The 18,280-nt window shown below is 46.5% G+C and overlaps 1 protein-coding gene across 2 annotated transcripts in view; it reads right to left on the bottom strand.

Moving 5' to 3' along the window:
- The window catches only part of MAP3K3 (mitogen-activated protein kinase kinase kinase 3), a 62,227-nt gene that overhangs the window by 7,044 nt on the left and 36,903 nt on the right, over nucleotides 1-18,280 (bottom strand). For both annotated transcript variants that reach the window (XM_022589116.3, XM_022589114.3), the window contains 5 exons: nucleotides 15,613-15,733; nucleotides 6,352-6,485; nucleotides 2,776-2,849; nucleotides 605-672; nucleotides 301-393 (listed from right to left, as the gene is read on the bottom strand). In XM_022589116.3, the coding sequence (XP_022444824.1) occupies nucleotides 301-393; nucleotides 605-672; nucleotides 2,776-2,849; nucleotides 6,352-6,485; nucleotides 15,613-15,733 (490 nt within the window). The remainder of the gene's footprint in view (nucleotides 1-300; nucleotides 394-604; nucleotides 673-2,775; nucleotides 2,850-6,351; nucleotides 6,486-15,612; nucleotides 15,734-18,280) is intronic.

Here is an 18,280-nt window from a genome sequence, read left to right as displayed (position 1 = left end):
TGCTGCGTGAGGCAGAAGGGGGCGTTGGAGAGCTGGCGCCCTGGAGCATGCTGTGCACTCAGACAAAGGACAGAGTTCCCAGAGGCAGCATCAGTCTACAAATACCAGCCTCCCCCCCCCCTTTTTTTTTTTTTTTAACCCTGACTCTACTGCCTCAAGCCTGGGCACAGTTCCTCAGGAATAAAGGAAACATGGGGCCTGGAGTGCCTAGGCCACCCGCTCCAGTGGCTTTTCCTGGAGGAGCTTTAACCACATCCCTTCTAAGGTGGCCAGCAGGGGGCAGGGTGGAGGCACACTCACCGTCATTGTAGTCCTTGTGGTGCACGGACACGTGGTAGCGCCGGGGGTAGGTTCCACCTTTGACCCCTTTGTCATAGAGCTGAGTTTCCCGATCTGAGTAGGAGAGAGGAATCACTGGCTTCTCGACAGGCCAATGTTAGTGATCCATTTAAGCCTCTACGTCACCTGAGGCCTCAGAGTAGCAAGCCCGAGGAGAATTAAAATACAGCCCTGGCTTCTCTTCCCAACTCAGCCATCAAAAGCAGACTGCCTGCAGCCCCACCCGGACACCCCGCAGTGCTCACCCAGGCTCTGGAGAACTCACCCGAGAATTCCTGTCTGTTGTCTGGGAAGCTCTGGGCTCGGGACATTCGCGATTTCCGGAAGGATGGGCTAGAAAAACAAAATGAATCACAAAGTAGACTTCAGGGTACCTCCAAAGCAGCTCAACAGGGCAGAAGAGAGGATACTCACACAGACTGCTTCTCTCCTAGCTCCTTCCCACACATGTCATTGCATGGTAGGAAGCAGAGTTGGAGAGAAACAGCCCTTTTCTCAGGCTACTACTTTCTCTTCACTAGTCTGAGGCCCACATCTGACGGGACCCTGAATAATGAAGCCCTCCAGTGCTACCGACCTCCACCCTGGCTGCACAGTGCTTTATCTTACCCTTCCCTCCCACCTTGGTGACAGGGGAAGAGCTGCACAAAGTCCCTTGCCCAGCGCAGTAATAAAGATAGCAACAGCATCTTCCTTTCAGAGTAATCACCACTGTCCCATTTTAGAGACGCGGAAAACAGGAATAGAGAGGTTAAAGGGCTTGTCCAAAACTATTCAACTAATATTTGGTGGAGCTGGGTCTATATGGCTCCAGATCCCATGAAGGGAAGATGAAAGCTCTGACCTTAGGTTACGCTGGCCCTCAAGGAAGTAAAGTCCAGGTCACTGAGTCTGACTCCCAAGGAGAAGAAAACAAAGCATTGGAGAGACAGAGGAAGAATTCAAGAATCAAGTGAGTTATCTTTCCCAGCATCCACCTGAACGGTTCTTTCCCTCATGTGAGAGTGCCTTTGGAAAAGGTCATAGGTCAGAAACTCTCAAGGCAGTGATGCAGGGGCTGTCCCCTACTTCCCAACTGCTAGACCTTCTGTGGTCCTGTCCCACAGCTCCCCTCCCCCACCAGCGTGGCCACAAAGCTTAGAAGAGAGTTCAAAGCCAGAGTCAGTTCCTGTCCTGGCAGAGCTCTCAGTTTGCAGCAGCAACTCTGACACTTTCACTTGTGCCTTCTTACTCTTTTTTTTTTTTTTTTTTTTGCGGTACGCGGGCCTCTCACCGTTGTGGCCTCTCCCGTTGTGGAGCACAGGCTCCGGACGCGCAGGCTCAGCGGCCATGGCTCACGGGCCCAGCCGCTCCGCGGCATGTGGGATCTTGCCGGACCGGGGCACAAACTCATGTCCCCTGCATCGGCAGGCGGACTCTCAACCACTGCGCCACCAGGGAAGCCCTGCCTTCTTACTCTTTTGGTTGGAAAGCAAGCCTAAAATAAGGCTGCAGATTGGATGCCAATAAGCAACTGTGACTGTTCTATGATACCTAGAGGGGAGACCACGCTCAGCAGCTCACAGGTCTGTTAGGAGAGACACGGTACAGATCCGGCCATGGTCACAAGGTGATTACCCATGTGAGCAATTAATCAGTTACAAAAAGAAAAGAAAATCCCCAGAACTGTTCCTTAGCCTCTGACCACAGTCCTAAGCCCAGCCGGATGTGGTCAAAATGTGCTCTTGGGCATAATAAGGTCAAGGAGAGAGACTGGCTACATCAATGATAGATATGCCAAAGCCACCAATGATAGGTGGCCAATGATAGGTGCCAAAGCCACCTCCAAACACCCCCGCTGACGGGCAAATCAGCTCCACAGAACCACGTGGTGTGTGAAGGATGACGCTTCTTGCCTCCCAAAGTGTAAGAACAAGATTACACACCAAGCATGCAGTGTGGTAAGCTAGGCAGTCTGAATATCTTGTTTTCTGGTTTTTATATCCCAGTTTCTTATTCCACCAGAAAGACTTGGAGAAAAAAAAAAAAGAAAGTAAACCCAAAGGTGATAATTCAGTTTTGTCCCCCAAGCATTGAAGGTTGTCCAGATCTCAGCAATGAGGCTAAGGGTACAAGGGCAGCATGTGTTATGTGGGAAGTCAAAACATGTAAAGTGCTTGGAACAACAGAGCAAGCATTTAATACATGTGAGCTGCTATTATAACCTACTACATTCATCTAATTATACAAACATAACATTCTCCCTGTTTGGAAAATTAAGGAGAGGGCTAGGAACGCTAGCGAAAGGTTTCCTTCCCAGAAGCATGACGTTTTAACCATGGGCCTGCAGACCAACGTGCAGTTCAGGGACACACACACCAGCTGACTCCATTTCCTCAGCTCATCAGTTCCAAAAGTGCCTATGCACTAACCCCCGAACCAGCCACAGTCTCATACCTGTCTGCGGACCTGTCCAAGGATTGGCAGCTTCCTGACAAGGAATTTTCAGCACTGCTCAGGGGATCCAGCATCTGCAAGGCAAGTCATACAATAAAACCCCAGCCCCAATCCCAGCCAGGTGACCCAGCCGAGGCCAGCAAATGGTCCTTTTTCTTTTCCAAAATATGAAAGTGCCCTTTCTCCGCCAGGGCAGTGGGAAGAATGGTTAGGAAGGTACCATTCTCCCCCGTAGTCTGAAAGGCAAGTTTCCAGGAGTGAGAAAAATGCCTGGCTGCCATCCCAAGGAGCTCTGCCAGGAGAGCAAAGCAGAGACGCTGCTTCTCTTGTTGACATTTTCTTGGCTTGTGAATGCTGGAGCCTGGTGCTGGAGATGGTCCTACCCTGCAGAGGCTTCCAGTGCATTTGGGTGGGACCATAATGCTTCTGTTTACACTGCACAATTTATAATTTAAAATTCATAATTTTATTGCCCTCATTTCACAGACAAGCCACTGCAGGTCTAGAAAGGTTAGAATTGTCTGAAGTCATGAAACTAGTTAGTACACAGCTGACACAGAACAAAAATTTCCCAGTTCCTGGTTCTCCTGCAGAGCCAGTAAGTATCTACGTAAGTTAAAATGTTTCTCTGGCCCTTGGTCAAATGCAGTAACAAAAAGCCTTCAGATTAGCTTTTTCTCCAACTAATCTCCCCTTCATTTTGCCTATGGGGGGTATTCACTACCAGAGAATTTATTATCTGAGATCCAAAGTTAAACATTACATAGGGAAGCAGAGTATCAGAACCATGAAAATTCATGAACAACTTTCATAAAGTTGGTTTCCATCTCAAATTATCTCTTCCCATTTAATGCTGTAGTCCACCTCACCCATACTGTCACTCATATATTGTCATATATGATTTTTTTAAACTGCCAATCAAGGCAAATTAATTGAAAAGTAAAATCCCCAAAATCTTGATAAGGATATAGGATTTCCCCAAGAGGATAAAACCAACATGGGAAAGAATTGCTCCCAAACCATAAAGTGCATATTTGGCAAAGTTAGATCAGATAACAGAAGAAGAGAGAATGAGCAAGTATAACAACATGACAGGTGTGACGAAGGAGGAAGAATACCAAAGGTTCAAGAAAGGCCTGTGGAAAATACACTGAACCCCGTGAAGGCTTCTGTAAAAAAAAAAAAAAAGGAGCCTCTTTAGGACAGTGCTGCAGAAGTCAAAGAGGAAGTGAAGGAAGTTATGTTGTGCTAGTAAAATTTTTGTTAGAAAAATTAAGCCAAAAAAAATTAGCCTGAATCATGCTTTGTTCATTCTAAAAATTAGCAAATAGATGCAACTATTACCCAAATCTGATTAAAGAAAAAACAAAATAAAGTTATCTTAGTTTCATTTTTCAAGAAAGTCCCAGTTGGATACTCTTTCACTATATACTATGCTGTTTTGGTCTCTGTTAAGTGGATTTATCTTGAATGGACCATTAGCAGCAGCAATTCTCTTTAGCTAAAGAGGCGGGCACTGGGGAAGGACCTAGGCATTCTCCTGCTTCCTTGGCCTCTTTCTAAAAGTCTGTCCTCACTACAAGTCTAATACTCCCATGCCTTCCAGGGCCAGGCAGGTAAAGAAGTAAAAGGACCAGGATATAGGAGCATAGGGAGGGATAGAAAGCAAAGGCAATCAAACTCATTAGCAAAGTCACCCCTAGTACAGCTGATGTCTGGAAGCACTCTGGTTAGAGAAAATGGAAAGGATGGTCAGTAAGATATCCAAGAAGGGACTGTGCAGCTAAAAGCACTCTAGGTCACTGTTCTAAACATAAATTTACCTGGAAGGCAGGACTGTAGAAGAGAGAAGAGGCAGTTTAAAAATGCTTCTCATAGACTATATAGTTTGAACAATGCTACACAGAGATTAGCTATTGAGGGGAAAGAAAAGTTGTAAGAATCAGTTTTAGGAAAAAGAAGTTATAAGAATCAGGTTTTTTTGGTAAAATCCCCCATGTGATGGTGCTGGCCTTCTACTGGATGCTTTTACCCTTAAGAAATTTCCCCTTTCAAGATCAAATCCCAAAAGTTTGTAAGACAGATCTTTTTCTTGCAATCAAAGCAAGCTCATTGAAAAAACTTCAGAATGAAGCCAGAGATCTCATTCTTGCTGAATTCACTAAGCCAAAGTGCCATTTTCATCAAGTGGGCCTCAAGTTAAAAAAGCTAGCCATTAAAATGGGTAAGCCATTGTGGTAGAAGCGCCCTAGGATGTCCTCACTCCACCCCACCCCAGTAAGTCAAAGCCTTGCATATAACCCCCGCCCCTTGAGTATAGGTAGAACTTGTAATTTGCTTCTAGTCAACAGACTATGGCAAAGAGGATGGATTTTCGTTGCCGCGTGCGGGCTTTCTCTAGTTGCAGTGAGCGGGGGCTAGCTACCCTTTTGTTGTGGTGTGCGGGCTTCTCACTGCGGTGGCTTCTCTTGCTGTGGAGCACAGGCTCTAGGCGTGTGGGCTTCAGTAGTTGTGGCACATGGGCTCAGTAGTTGTGGCTCCCGGGCTCTAGAGCGCAGGCTCAGTAGCTGTGGCTCACGGGCTTAGTTGCTCCGCGGCATGTGGGATCTTCCCGGGCCAGGGCTCAAACCCGAGTCCCCTGCATTGGCAGGCGGATTCTTAAGCACTGCGCCACCAGGGAAGCCTGAGACTTCATCTTTGCAGACGAGAGCAAGAGATTCTTCTGCTGGCCTTGAAGAATCTACCATATTTTGAGAGGGCCACATGGCAAGGAACTGCAAGTGGCTTCTAGGAGCTCAGAGTGGCCCCTGGCCGACAGCCAGCAAGAAAACAGGGACCACAGTGCTACAACCACAAGAAACTGAATTCTGCCAACCACCATGTGAACCTGGAAGGGAACCACAAGCTTCAGAAAGAAATGCAGCCTGGCTGACACTTGAGTGAAGCCTTGTGTGACCCTGAGTGGAGAACCCAGTTAAGTCATGCCTGGATTCTGGGCCCAAGGAAACTGTAAAATAATAAATGTCTACTGTTTTAAGCTGCTAAGTTTGTGGTTGTTTTATTTAGCAATAGATAACTAATACAGCTGTCTACTATCATAAAAGTCCACCCAAAGGAGCCAGTCCTACTTTGGACTGGTATACTCGTTACCTTTCATTAAGAAATAGCAAAACTAAAATCTGGTTGAAATGCAAAACAAAATCTGTTTAGGACTGGTCACATGTTAAAACTCTGCTGAAATGACAGGTCGTTGTAAGGAAGTATACAAACAGTGGAGTGGTGTTCTGCAGGGAGACCAGTGAGAGGACCACGGAAGAGGAAAAATCTGTCAAATGCACATCCAGCACCAAGGAGGCTAGGTAGCTTAGATTCTGTCTTTGGTAGAAATTGATATTTGGCCCCTAGAAAGGAAAAATTCATATTTTGGCAGGCCTGGTTTACAAAAAAGCTACTGGATAGGACTCAAGTCCCTCATCTACACGCCATACCCACTGAGAACTCCCCCTGCTAAGCGTGGTCTGACACGTCCCAAGACACACCCCAGCCCCAAAACCTCCATCCCCAGACTATACTCACGCACTGCTCGCTGGTCTCTGGGATGAACTCCCCCTCGCTGTTGATGCTGGTGTAGGACCCCTGTCGGGCAATCCGCTGCTGCCGCTCAGGCACGTAGCCAGGGGGAGGCGAGCTTCGGCCGGGGTTCTGGGAGCCTAGAGCACAGAAACACGACCTTTGACTGCAGAGCCAGGACCTGCAGCCTGAGAGGAGCAGACTCAGGGCCAGCTCAGACCAAGCATCTGCTTGGTGGTAGAGAACTGGTTTGGCTCTTTGAACATCCTGGAGGAGAGGGAGGGCCTAACAAAGTGCTGAGGTTGAAGGAAACTTCCTGAGCCAGGCAGCTCCTCCCCCTAATCCAAGGACCCCAAGAAGGAAGAAAAATGCTTAAGAGAAAAGTTAAAGAATGGTGGGTAGGGTTGCTCTTTGAAAGATAGTCTTTAAGGAGTTTTAAACTATTATTTTCAATGTCCTTCAAGAAACTGACTCCTTCATTCTTCTTCACAGTGTCACTCGATCAGAATACAAGGATCATGCGGTTTGTAGAGATGCTATTTTAATGAATTCGTCACCGAGAGCACTTGGTGCTCCAATCTCTTGTTGGAGGCATCAACCCATACTCTCTCCAAGAACCACTGACACGATCTCGGGTGGGAAGGCTAACCTGAGGCTCTTGGTAGTCTGGCTTCCCCACTTGACTTGAGGGCAGAGGCCAGAAACCAAACTGCTCTAAAAACAGGCACAGAATTATGCTGGATTTCCACTTGCAACACCTCACTCACAGGGTAGAGGCTACCAATTCTGAGATAAGGAGGTACCTGAACCATGCCTTTCAAATGATCTCAGACAGCCCATGGAGGAAAGAGTCTGTTTGTCCAAGTTTTCTAAGCCCTGGCAGAAACTGATGCTGCTCAGAGTATACATTTAGGGATGCTATGCCATGAACTAACAGAGCAATGAAATCAGCCAAGGCAATTTTTCTTTTGTTTCTCCGCTCCCCCACCCCCCGGCCACCTGCACAATACGCAGGATCTTAGTTCCCCGACCAGGAATCGAACCCTCGCCCCGGCAGTGGAAGCACAGAGTCTTAACCACTGGACCGCCAGGGAAGTCCTTCTTTTCTTTTTTATACTGTTACCTTGTCTTTAATTCTCACAACACACCTACAGCGGAGGTGCATTATTATCATCCACAGTGTGCAGAAGGGGAAGCCAAGGCCCAAAGTCATGTAGTGTCTTAAGGGTGGTGCTGCATCTAGAAAACAGGCCTTGTGACTCCCAGTATATTTCAGCCAAGGCAATTTTGAGACCACAGTTTATTTCCAAAAGGGGCAGCCATGCTACTCATACATTCCCCATAAGCAATCCAAACAGAGGAGGGGGGGATCCCACCCATGGGGAAATGTGACAGCCTTTCTGCAAGGAGCAGCAGGGAGGCAAATATGGGGATTTCTTGACAGCACAAGGGAAACACAGTGCCATGTCTCATGCAGCTCAGATTCAGAGTTGTTCTGTCAGTGATCACTTGTGAGTTGGATGCAAGATGCCATCTGGCCAACAGAGGGCTCGCAGGCAATGACAAGATGGAGGTAAGGGGAAATCGAACAAGAAAGCTACTCCATTTTTCAGAGGGCCAGATGTCAAAGACCCATGCAGCCGGCCATTTCCCTTGCCACTGTAGCACAAAATGCCAGTGTAACCATGAAAAAAAAGATAGTTTTCTTAAGCCCTAGCGTGCCCTAAAGCACAGAGCGCTTTTTAACACATGGCTTACAAACATTAGCCCAGTGCCTACTTCCCACTTCCGGCTTTGGAAAACATTCTAGTAGCCCACAGGTTCTATGGAAATCCAATCCCTATGTTGGCAACATTTGTCAGCAGCAGAAGCGACCTAAAAAGGGGAGCAAGGTATAGTGAGAAAAGCCTAGGCTTGAAAATTAGATAAACAGAGGTTCAAATCAGGCTTTGTCACTTATTAGCCAAATGATTTAAACTCTCACCTAAATTTCCTCATTTCAAAAAGGAAACAACTATCTACCTCATAACCGTTTTTGGAAATTATAAATGAAATGTGGTAGCACAGGTACACATATACGTGGTAGGAACTCAATAGAATTCCATTCGTTCCCTTCACTCTGTGTAGCAGATATAATGGGTCAGATAGACTCAAGAGCCATTCTACCCTTCTAGTGTGCCTTCCAGCACTTCAGAAGTTCATCAGCTAAAAGCTATTCTAAGACCTCCTTTAGGTTCAGCCAGTTAGATGCACTTGTGTGAGATCTGGATGGCTTCCTGCTGTTCCTGGGCACAGTCCTAGAAGCCTTGGTTTTTCTGCTGCAGCACTAGCAGAGACCCCACACCTGATCTCAAGACACAGGTGCAGGTATCCCTGTGTAAGTGGTGTGTGGACAGAGCACAGGGGCCCTGTGCTTCTGGATCCGGTGGCTTCCTCATTACAGAGGGAAGAGGAGCTCTGCAGTGTGTCTTTAGACTTAGAGTCTGTTTCTCACTCTTCATGATTTTACAAGCCAGAATGTGCACCAAATGCCTTCTTCCTGAAACTAGTCAGAGTGGATTCTGTTCTGTGCAACTGAACCCTGACCAATACATTCTGGAGCGAAAAGGTATTACATATTTAACCTACAACAAACAAAAAATGTCTCTTGTGAGGAACTGATGAGAGAGAAAGAAAAACTCTTACGTATTGATGAAATCCCACACACTAGTCCAAACTACCCCCAGGTAGGCTGAACTACCCTCGATCTGAGCATCAGAGCATCTAGGGTGAGACCTCCCCGGCACAAAAGATCCCTGGCCCCTCAACACCCATTCTCTCCTTCACCGCTGCCACTGAACTCTCCCCTGGTTTTGCAGGTGGGATGGGACTACCTCACATGAGGCCAGCACTACAGACCCAGGAGGGGCTGGGGGAAAACAGCAAAGGTTTTCTGAGCTTTTATTTCCAGCCAGAGACTTTCACTTTTTCCAATACACATTGCTGCCTGCCGAGAGCCAGCCTTGTTATCTGATGGGCAATGGGCCAGGGGCTATTGTGCACAGGCCCACAGCTTGGGGCAGGAAAGGGAAGTCTCCCCAAACCAATGGCTATCAGAGGAAGCGAATGGAAAAACCAGGAGTTGGCAGAACCGCTCCAGAGCATTTTCAGTTTTGTTTTTATCTTCATTTCAGAAATTAGGGGCTAATGAGACACACAACAGCATCTGAGAACGAGTGAGACAGGGACCTGAATAGGACAGGATACTGAACTGTAAGACTCACTGATCCTCACGTATTTACCAGCAGGGACAACAGTGAGCCAGACAGCACAAACACAGTGCTATGCAAGACACAGCTCATCCTAGGTCTCAGAAGGCAGGCAGCTTCTCTGGGCCACCCTTCCCTGGCATTCCAGCCTGATCTTGCTCTAGTCTCATCAGGGCACTTATACCAAGGGGCCCCCTCTCAGCACCAGCTGAAGTAAAAGAACAGAGTAGTAATCCTGTGCTCAGAAGTGCTCTCTTCTGAACAAGGATTTCAGCTGCCAGCTGTCTGCATTCCTCTAGCGCTTGCTGTCTCTCTGCTTACCTCCTTGATCTGGGGCAGCAAAACCCTTACCCTAGGATACGGTTGATTCTTTTGCTCTGTCTTCTGACTCAAAGCTGAAAGCTATGTTCTCAGACTCTAGCCCTTCTCATAGGAGACTCCTGTCAGGAAGCTGATGCAGTCAGGAAGTTGCCTCCACAGGGAGTTAGTTCTAGGGCTTTGGGTCAGTGTTAATGTGCAGGTCATTGCAAGTACAAAGAGAAAGCTTTTTTTGGCCATCGACTATTTTCTCTAAACCTTGTTCTCTCTTAGGGAGCTGATGAGGGGAAGAATCAAATCTTTTTTTCTTCTTCAATATCCTCGCACTGGACCAGGTTGTGCAGAGCAGAGCTCCGCAATATTTTCATCTCGTAAGACCTTGAGAACATCCTGTGTTTCAACTTTCAAAACTCCCATTTTATTTTGAAGTTGTGACCACCACTAAACAGTTTCTGGTCTCATCTAGTATCACAGAAGAATTTTTAGCAAGAAGGAGAAAAAAAACCTGTGCAGTGAAGGAAGCTGACCTTTTTGTTTCCATGTATGTGGTCACTACCTCTGCAGTCCTGGTTTCCACTCTTGCATATCTTACCAGGACTGGAGGTGTGCACTGTGTATAGCTCTCTAACTTGTTACTGCCCGGGTGTCACTGTAAGTCATCTCATCCTTTCAACATTCCTTTTCCCTCTGCCTGAGTTTTTCCTCCTCTGTTCTCAGAGGAAGAGGGCTGCCCTCCTCCTTACCAAGGCACTATAAGCCCTCTGCCTGGACTTCCCAGTTCACCCCCAGCAGGATTCAGCTCCCCTATGGTCCCCTCTTCACCACCTTCAATCTCCTTTTCAGCTGTCTTTGTGCCTCCCTTCATAAACATGCTCAGATCTCTAGCCTAAAAAATATCCTGACCTTATTTCTGCCACTCCCTTAAGCCACTAGCCCACCTCTTTTTTGTTTTTTATGGCCAAACCCCTTGAAAGAACTGATTGCCTCTACTCATCAGCTACCCACTCCTTAGTGGGGCAATCTGGCTTGGCCCGCTGTGGGACGCAGTGGCAGGACGAGGAGCGAGATGGCATAAGAACAGAGGCGAAGGACTTAAAATACACTAGACCAAATAGGAGTCAGATGTGGCAGGGACAAGTCCTTTAGTTGATGGCTTAAGGGCACCGCCCACTGCATTGTGGAAGAAACAGTGCTTGAGCTCAGCTTCAAAGGTGATAGAATTTCTACAGGCAAAGACACAAGGAAGGGTATATTCGCATAGGGAAATTCCATTTGCCTTGTCTGCAGATCTTCCCACAGGGGTCTCTCTTTTGGGTTAACACATTCCCTAGTAGTTTTTAAAAATTCATTTATTTATTTATTATATTTTATTTTTAGCAGACTAACTGGCTTGAAAAAAACCTGGAATTCAAGGTATGTATATTATGATGGAAAAAACAAAAGGTGAACAGAACAGCTGGTTTCAAATATCTGAAAAACTGTCATATGAAAGATGTTATCTGTGTTGCTCAAGAGAGCAGTACTAGAGTCAATGCGTAAAGTGAGAGAAGGCAGAATTTCAATTCAAAATAAGGATGAACGTCGAATAAAGAGAGCTGTCTAAAATTGGGTTGGGCTTCCCTGCACTTCCTCATTACTGAAAATGTTGCAGTGGGAGCTGAATGACCTGCATGTTTAGTCTTCCACTCATATGCACTGGTAGCACAAGTACATTAATGCTGGTGGAGGAGGAGGGCAGAGAAGCCCCTCCTGTAGGTGGGGGGTTGAATCACTAAGGCTTCTCGTTTAACCCCATTTGTATAGCTAGGACTTCTCCTAGTCCCTCATGCTTAAACCTTAACTTCTCTCTTTCTGTTTCCTTCTATTCCAGAAGGCCTTACCCTGTACCAGCACAGCAAGCACTCAGACATTTGTGGATGAAAATGACAAGTTTGTGTCTCTTACTCTTGGTCTGTCCTTTCCAACCTGGCTGGTACCATGTAACGTCTTCTTCCCACCTTCTCTTACTTTCCCTCCTACTTCTCTGGTCACTCCTTTCCTGCGTCCTTTGCAGGCTCATCCTCCTCTAATTGGCCACTGTCTGGGTTTCTAAGGCTCAGTCCTAGGCCCTCTTCTCTTCTCATTTTGTAGTCTGTTTAGAAACTCTTATCTGGGCCCATGGCTTCGACTTGACAATTTCCAATTGTTTCTACCTCTGGTTTTCTCCCCTCTGAGCTAGAGATCTGTATAGTTAGCTGCCCACCTGCTATCACCTCTTGGCTGTCTCTCTTTTTTTAAAAAAAAAAAAAAACACAAATATGTTTATTGGTGAATCGATAATCATACCAAAATATCCATAATTATACCAATTCAACCTGTCTAAAACTTAAGGTCTGCCCTTCACAGTGCCTGAAACCAGGCTCTCTTCTAGTCTCTGTCTTGGTGAAAGGCACTGCCAATTACCCAAATCCACAAACCAGTAACTTACGTCCTGCTCTCTCAACACCTGAAAATCCAATCCAATACCACAGTGGTTCGTAAACCTTTTGAACTTAGAACCCTTTTCCACTTCTAAAATTTGGGACACCAAAGAGCTTTTATTTATAGGGGTTATATCAATTGATATTTACTGTATTAGAAATAAGGGTCAAAAAAATTTAAAACACAATAATACACAAGTACACATTCCATTAGCCATAGAGCAATGACATTACCTCAGGCAGGTAACCTCTGGAAAATTCCACTATATATATGTGAGAGCCAAATCATGTCTTAGTATTATTATGAAAATAGCTTTGACCTTCCAGATCCTAAAAGGATCTCAGGGACCGCCCCCCCCGCAATGTCCCTAGACCACAATGCCATGTCCTGTTGGCTTTACCTTCTAAATGCCTCAAATCCACCTGTTCCTTCCTCTCTCCACTACCCTCACTAGCCTAATCCATGCTTCTGTCTTCTTTCACCTGGACCACTGCATTAACTAATACGGTTCTCCCTTGGACCCATGCTTGCCCCCCTGTGATTGGCTCTCCACACTGTATGCAGTTGGAGCAATCTTTTCAAAATACAAATCCGAATATGCCACCCATTCCTCTTCACTTAAAAATCCTAAGGTGTATTTTCACTGCTTTCAACGTAAGGATCAAAATCTTCATCACAGTCCCCAAGGCTCGGCCTCCCTCCCCAGCCTCAGCCCATCCTCCTTTCCCTTGTTCTCAGCTCTCCAGCCCTCAGGGCTTCCTTCTGGTTCTCAAACACACCACACTCCCTCTACCATGAGGCCTCCGCATGGGTAGCTCTCCTGCCTGGAGCTCTCCTCCCTATATCCCCTTTGAGTAAGTCCCCTTCAAGCTCTGGGTCACAGCCTACGGCTTCTCTGGCCCCAAAATCAGGTCACATCCTTCTGCTATACGTGCTCCCAGCACCACACACCTTCTGGTCGCAGCCTGTAATTATAGATGAATCACATCATGACACGTAAGGTCTGACTTTCCACAGGTGGACAAGGGCCATAGGGACAGGAACTATGTGTTTTGCTTCCCATGATTCTGGCAATTATTTCTTGAATGAATAAATGAACAAATGAGTAAAAATGCAGTTTGACAGGGAGAGGGATACAATAACAAGACAATGTGATAAGCATTAGAATAGAGATGGGTACAAGGGGTCACTGTTCCCAGTGGCTCTCCACTGCCCACCGAACAAGCCCACGTGCAGTCAAGGGTCCCCAGCCAAGGCAGGCATTCTTTCCCAGCCTTCTCTACTTCTCCAAATATCAATACACGAGCCAGTCTGAAGGATAAGTGGGATCTCCACCAGCAAATCACTGAAATGCCCTCTCCTCTCATCCTTGCTTATGGAAATCCTCCATAATCTCTAAAAATCTCAGAATGCATTTCCCAGGTCGTTCCAGTTAGAAATAATCTCTGCCATTTTCCAGCTTTTAGAAAGGCTGCCAGGCTCTGCCCGCTTCTCTCGTCAAACCCACCACTCCAAACCACCTGGGGTTCTCAGAAGCCACCACCTTCTTCTGTGACCGTGCCTGGCAGATGCCCTTTTCTGTGCCCGGAGTATCTGTCCCTGCGCTCAGTAAATCTTCCTTAGTTTGTCAGCTCTGATGTTCCCTCTCTTCAGTGAAACCTTTCCCCAAAGTCCTGGGCGCCGTTGGTTACTGCCTGCTCTGTGCTCCCGCACCACCCTCAGCCTCCCAGATGCCTCCACCATGGCACTCATGCCAGCCCAAAGGCTGGTGCCTAATGCTTGCTGACTGAAGGAACCCAGGATCTGTGTGTGCTGGGAGGCTGTGTTGCCCATTTTCTAGATAGATAGGAACTCGTTCATAGAAATCTTACTCCCCGTAAGATTTTAGCACTCTCAGACAAGGAAATTCCATATACGGCCCCTACAGTGAGGGCCCAGCATGTAGCTTCCACACACAAGTCACAGGAAATTGCTTAGGAGCCGGAGGCCCAATCACTGCCCTGTGTCCATCCTCACAGCTTACTCTGCAAAGGAGCAATGCTGCCCTCCTCCAGCCCCTTGCTCTCTACAAGGGCTCTGGAACAGAGGCCAAACTAGCAGAGATTCCCAGGTTCCAGGGCACCTGGATTTTAGGGCCAGAGATACTCTAGATAAGGTTTCCTTGTTGGGGTGCTGGCTCTCTCCTCAACCAGCTTATTGAAAACGCAGCCACCAATTATCCACAATGTTAGGGAAATATGAAACACATATACAGACTTTCAGCTTGGCAACACTTACTACCAGTGCTTGCTAGGGTTCCAGAAATTACTCAGTGAGGCAAAGTCACTGCCTCAGCAACACATTCTTCCGGCTGCCCCCTGAGGAGGCTTATCACTCCCAGACAAGCTCAGTGACAGGACTGATGCTCAGACCTCCCCAAGTTCAGCTCAAGATCTCCAGAGAGCAGTTCAGTTTGATGCAATTCTACCTGTATGGATAGAACCTGTATGGACAGCAGCAGGAGTCTCAGCAACGTAGGGCAGCAACCTCAACAGAAATATTGTTAAGGCCGGACTTCCCTCTTGAAACAAACTGCACAATTCAAGAAATGAGCTTTCTCCTCAGACTGTGGGAAATGGGATCCAGAGCAAAACTGGATTGCCTGGTATAATGCACAGACCTGATTTAGATTCCTTTCCTGGGGAGGCCTGTCAGCAGCTACATAGCTTTCTTCCTAATGAGCCAACTGTATTTACTACGTCAACAGTCTCCTGTCCTTCCCAGACAACTTAGTTTGACTCTCCAGGAGTTTCATTGGAGAAACTTTGTTCCATCTTCCTTGAAGCATTAGGACTCCTCAGGAATCACAAGCAAGAGGTTTGATGTCAAAACTCAATCTTGGACCTGATTCGTAACTTCACAAGTCCCCAGTCCTTTGGGGAAAGAATGGTCAAAAACGAGGGTATACTGCTGCTGGAGGTCTTCAAGCAGATGTTTGAGGAGATCACTTTTTCAGGACTGTTGAAAAGGAATTTGATTTTGCCACCACATCATGAGAGTGTAAGCTCCTGGAGGGTCAGGACTCCATCCCAGTCACTTGTCTATTTCTTCTCCCCAAAGCAAAGCATGGAAGATTATTCTGAACAGCGTAGCAGTCAATAACGTTTGATGACTGTTTTTTAAATAATTTTAAAAAAGAATATTTAAAAAAATACATGGGCAGATAAATTAGATGAGAGGAAAAAAGGGGTGAGATACTCACTGACAGAGAGGTGCCTGCTCCTGGGCTCAGGGGGCTGGTAGATGGTATTTATGTCTCCCGCAGACTGGGAAGCTTTGATTCGCACCTGCCTGGACACCCCGGAGTGGGGAGGGGAACTGGTCTGCAAGATAAGAGGAAAAAGGCTGAGCTCGTTAAGCAGGCAGGCTTAGAAAGGCCCCCCGCCCCTCCCTGGGCCTCCCCATGCTCTCAGCCGCCATCACACTTTCAATACATGAGCTACCCAGCTTTCCCTCAAATCTCACTCCTCAACTCATCTTGGCAAATCACTGTTTACTCAATGTAGTTATCCAGCTTCACTGATATAGAGCACTGAGACTCAGTGCTCCAATTTATTAGGTGATGACCCAGACACAGAAGAATAACAGGCATTCCTGTAATAATGTGCCAAACAGAAAAGCGCTGTAAATACCCTCTCATAAAACTCTCCAGAGAGCTTGGGAAGAATAGCAGGAAAAGCAGGAAATTATTTCAGTGGCAAGATCACCTGCCACGTGGGGGGTCAGAATGGAGAATGGTGGCAACTTCTGCACCAAAAATTCTGGTTGATAAACTTAAAACATAGCTTGATATGCTGCTTCTTCCCCAACCATAATCACTCCTGGAAAACTAAGGTAAGAAGGTCTCAGATGCTTCATATTACTGGGGTTTACATGTGAACCATCTCAGGATTGTGTCCACCTCAGAAAGGCTATCAAGGCACCATTCTGCCAGAGGTCAAGGACTTCAGAACAGGGTCAGCAGCCTTGCCACATCTACCTCACTTTGCACTGACCAGTTGGGCCTCAAGGTGAGCCCTTGAGAGAAAACAAAGCAACAGAAAGGGACCCTTGCACTGAGAAAGCTTAAAACTGAAGCTTGGAGGTAAGCAAGTGATGTCAGGATGTGCTCATATATAAGCAGAGCACTGTGGAGAGTGGGAGCTCAGAATTTATAAATAATTTGGGTCAAAGTTTCTACTTGTTTCTCTCTCTCTCTCACCTCCTGTAAGAAAAAAAAAAAGGACCAACCTAAACAAACTATATCCTGTCCTCCAGGAAAAAGGCTTCCCGCTCTCAGGGCTAAGTTCAGCTGCCAAGCAGCCTCCTCTAGTCCCCCTACGCCAGACTTTATCACATACAGGGCTGTCTTGACAAACTGTCTTGCTCTAACGGGAAGTCAGACAAAGGGGAAGTGAGTGTTCTTGCTAAAGCCTCCAATGTGCAATAGCTCTCTGCCGAGGGTCAGAAAGGAAAAAACAATCAAAGCCACACGCTGGGGAAGCAGGCCAGTGAAGGGCAAGGAAAAAGCCACAGCCTTAGAGTCAGAAAGAGAAGAGCTGCATGCTGAGCACCCCAAGGACACCTGCTTAGACACGGGGCCTTACACAGGGTGGGAATTCAATACATCTTGGCAACATGAATCTGAAACGTACCAAAGAACATAGATTCTAAACTCTCAATTTTAAATCTAAAAGCTGAGCCAGGAGAGGAGGTTCAACAGCCAGCACGAGCATAGGTTTCTAAAACGAAAGGCTGACTGTGGCAACAGTGGGAAAACAGATGAAGGGAATCAGGGAAAGTTTCAAAGCAGGGCTTCTCACATTTTCGTGTGCACACAAATCACCTGGGACCTTGATGACGTGCAGATTGTGATTCAGTAGGTCTGGGCTGGGGCTGAGAATCTGCATTTCTAACAAGCTTTCAGGTGATGCTGACACAGGGCGGCAGCAAGGTCTTAGGAGGTGAGTCACACTTGGGTTTAAGGCAATGGTTCTCAGCCCGAGCTGACCAGCAGAACTGCCTGTGGGGTTTTTAACGCCTCAGGCCAACTACAACAGAATCTCTGGGGGTAAGGCCGAAGGATTAGTGTTTTTTAAATCTCCCCCAAGTGTTTGTAATAGTCAGTCAAGTTCAGAAAACCCTGATTTAAGGAGATAAAAGAGAATGGCATGGTAAACAAAAATGAGGTTGATGCAAGGATTCAGGGAAACTTGAACAAGACCTAGAAGTGGGCAAGAGAGGAAGGAGGAAGGTGGGACTAGGAAAAATAAAACGGACCTGTAAGAGAGTGAAAGGAGAGCCAACAGGTATAAAGTGTGTAGCTGGCAGAACATTCTAAAGACAGCAAATAGAATGGTCATTTCATTTGACCATTCAATGAAAACCTCACTGAAAGGCTCTGGGGGTAGCAGTGTGCTGTGGCTGACACAAACAACATGAAAAATTACCAGGGAACCACATGCACAAAGACTGCAGTCACTGGAAGCTAGGAGATTAGCAGAAAAAGAGATTATAAAAGTTGACCCACAAATCATCTCGATAAAAGATTGGGTGGTATCAGACAAAAGGAACAGGTGGATTCAATGATGCAGGGGGAAAAGAAGAGGTGTGTGTGTGTTTGCTTTAGTTTGGTTCACAGAAACATGAGCTGAGAAATGGCACCTTGGATGTCACTAGTCCTCTGCTTCAATGGTGGCAACGAGACATTTCCATGATAGACCATGACAGTTATGATAGCTGTGGAAGCATCCAGGTTATTTAATAGATTTACAGCTTTAACATCCATGAATTTATTAAAACCCTTAAAAAAATCTGCTTTGAAGCTATACAACTTGAATAAAGGATGCCATGTTTATACCCCTTATACAAATTCTTATTTCCATTTTGTT

Source organism: Delphinapterus leucas, chromosome 19 (assembly GCF_059928025.1).
Source record: "Delphinapterus leucas isolate spDelLeu-1000000601 "Yukka" chromosome 19, BTC_Dleu_Yukka2, whole genome shotgun sequence".
NCBI lineage: Eukaryota > Metazoa > Chordata > Mammalia > Artiodactyla > Monodontidae > Delphinapterus > Delphinapterus leucas.
Note: the sequence above shows the minus strand (reverse complement) of the source record. Positions and strands in the feature narration are given on the sequence as shown.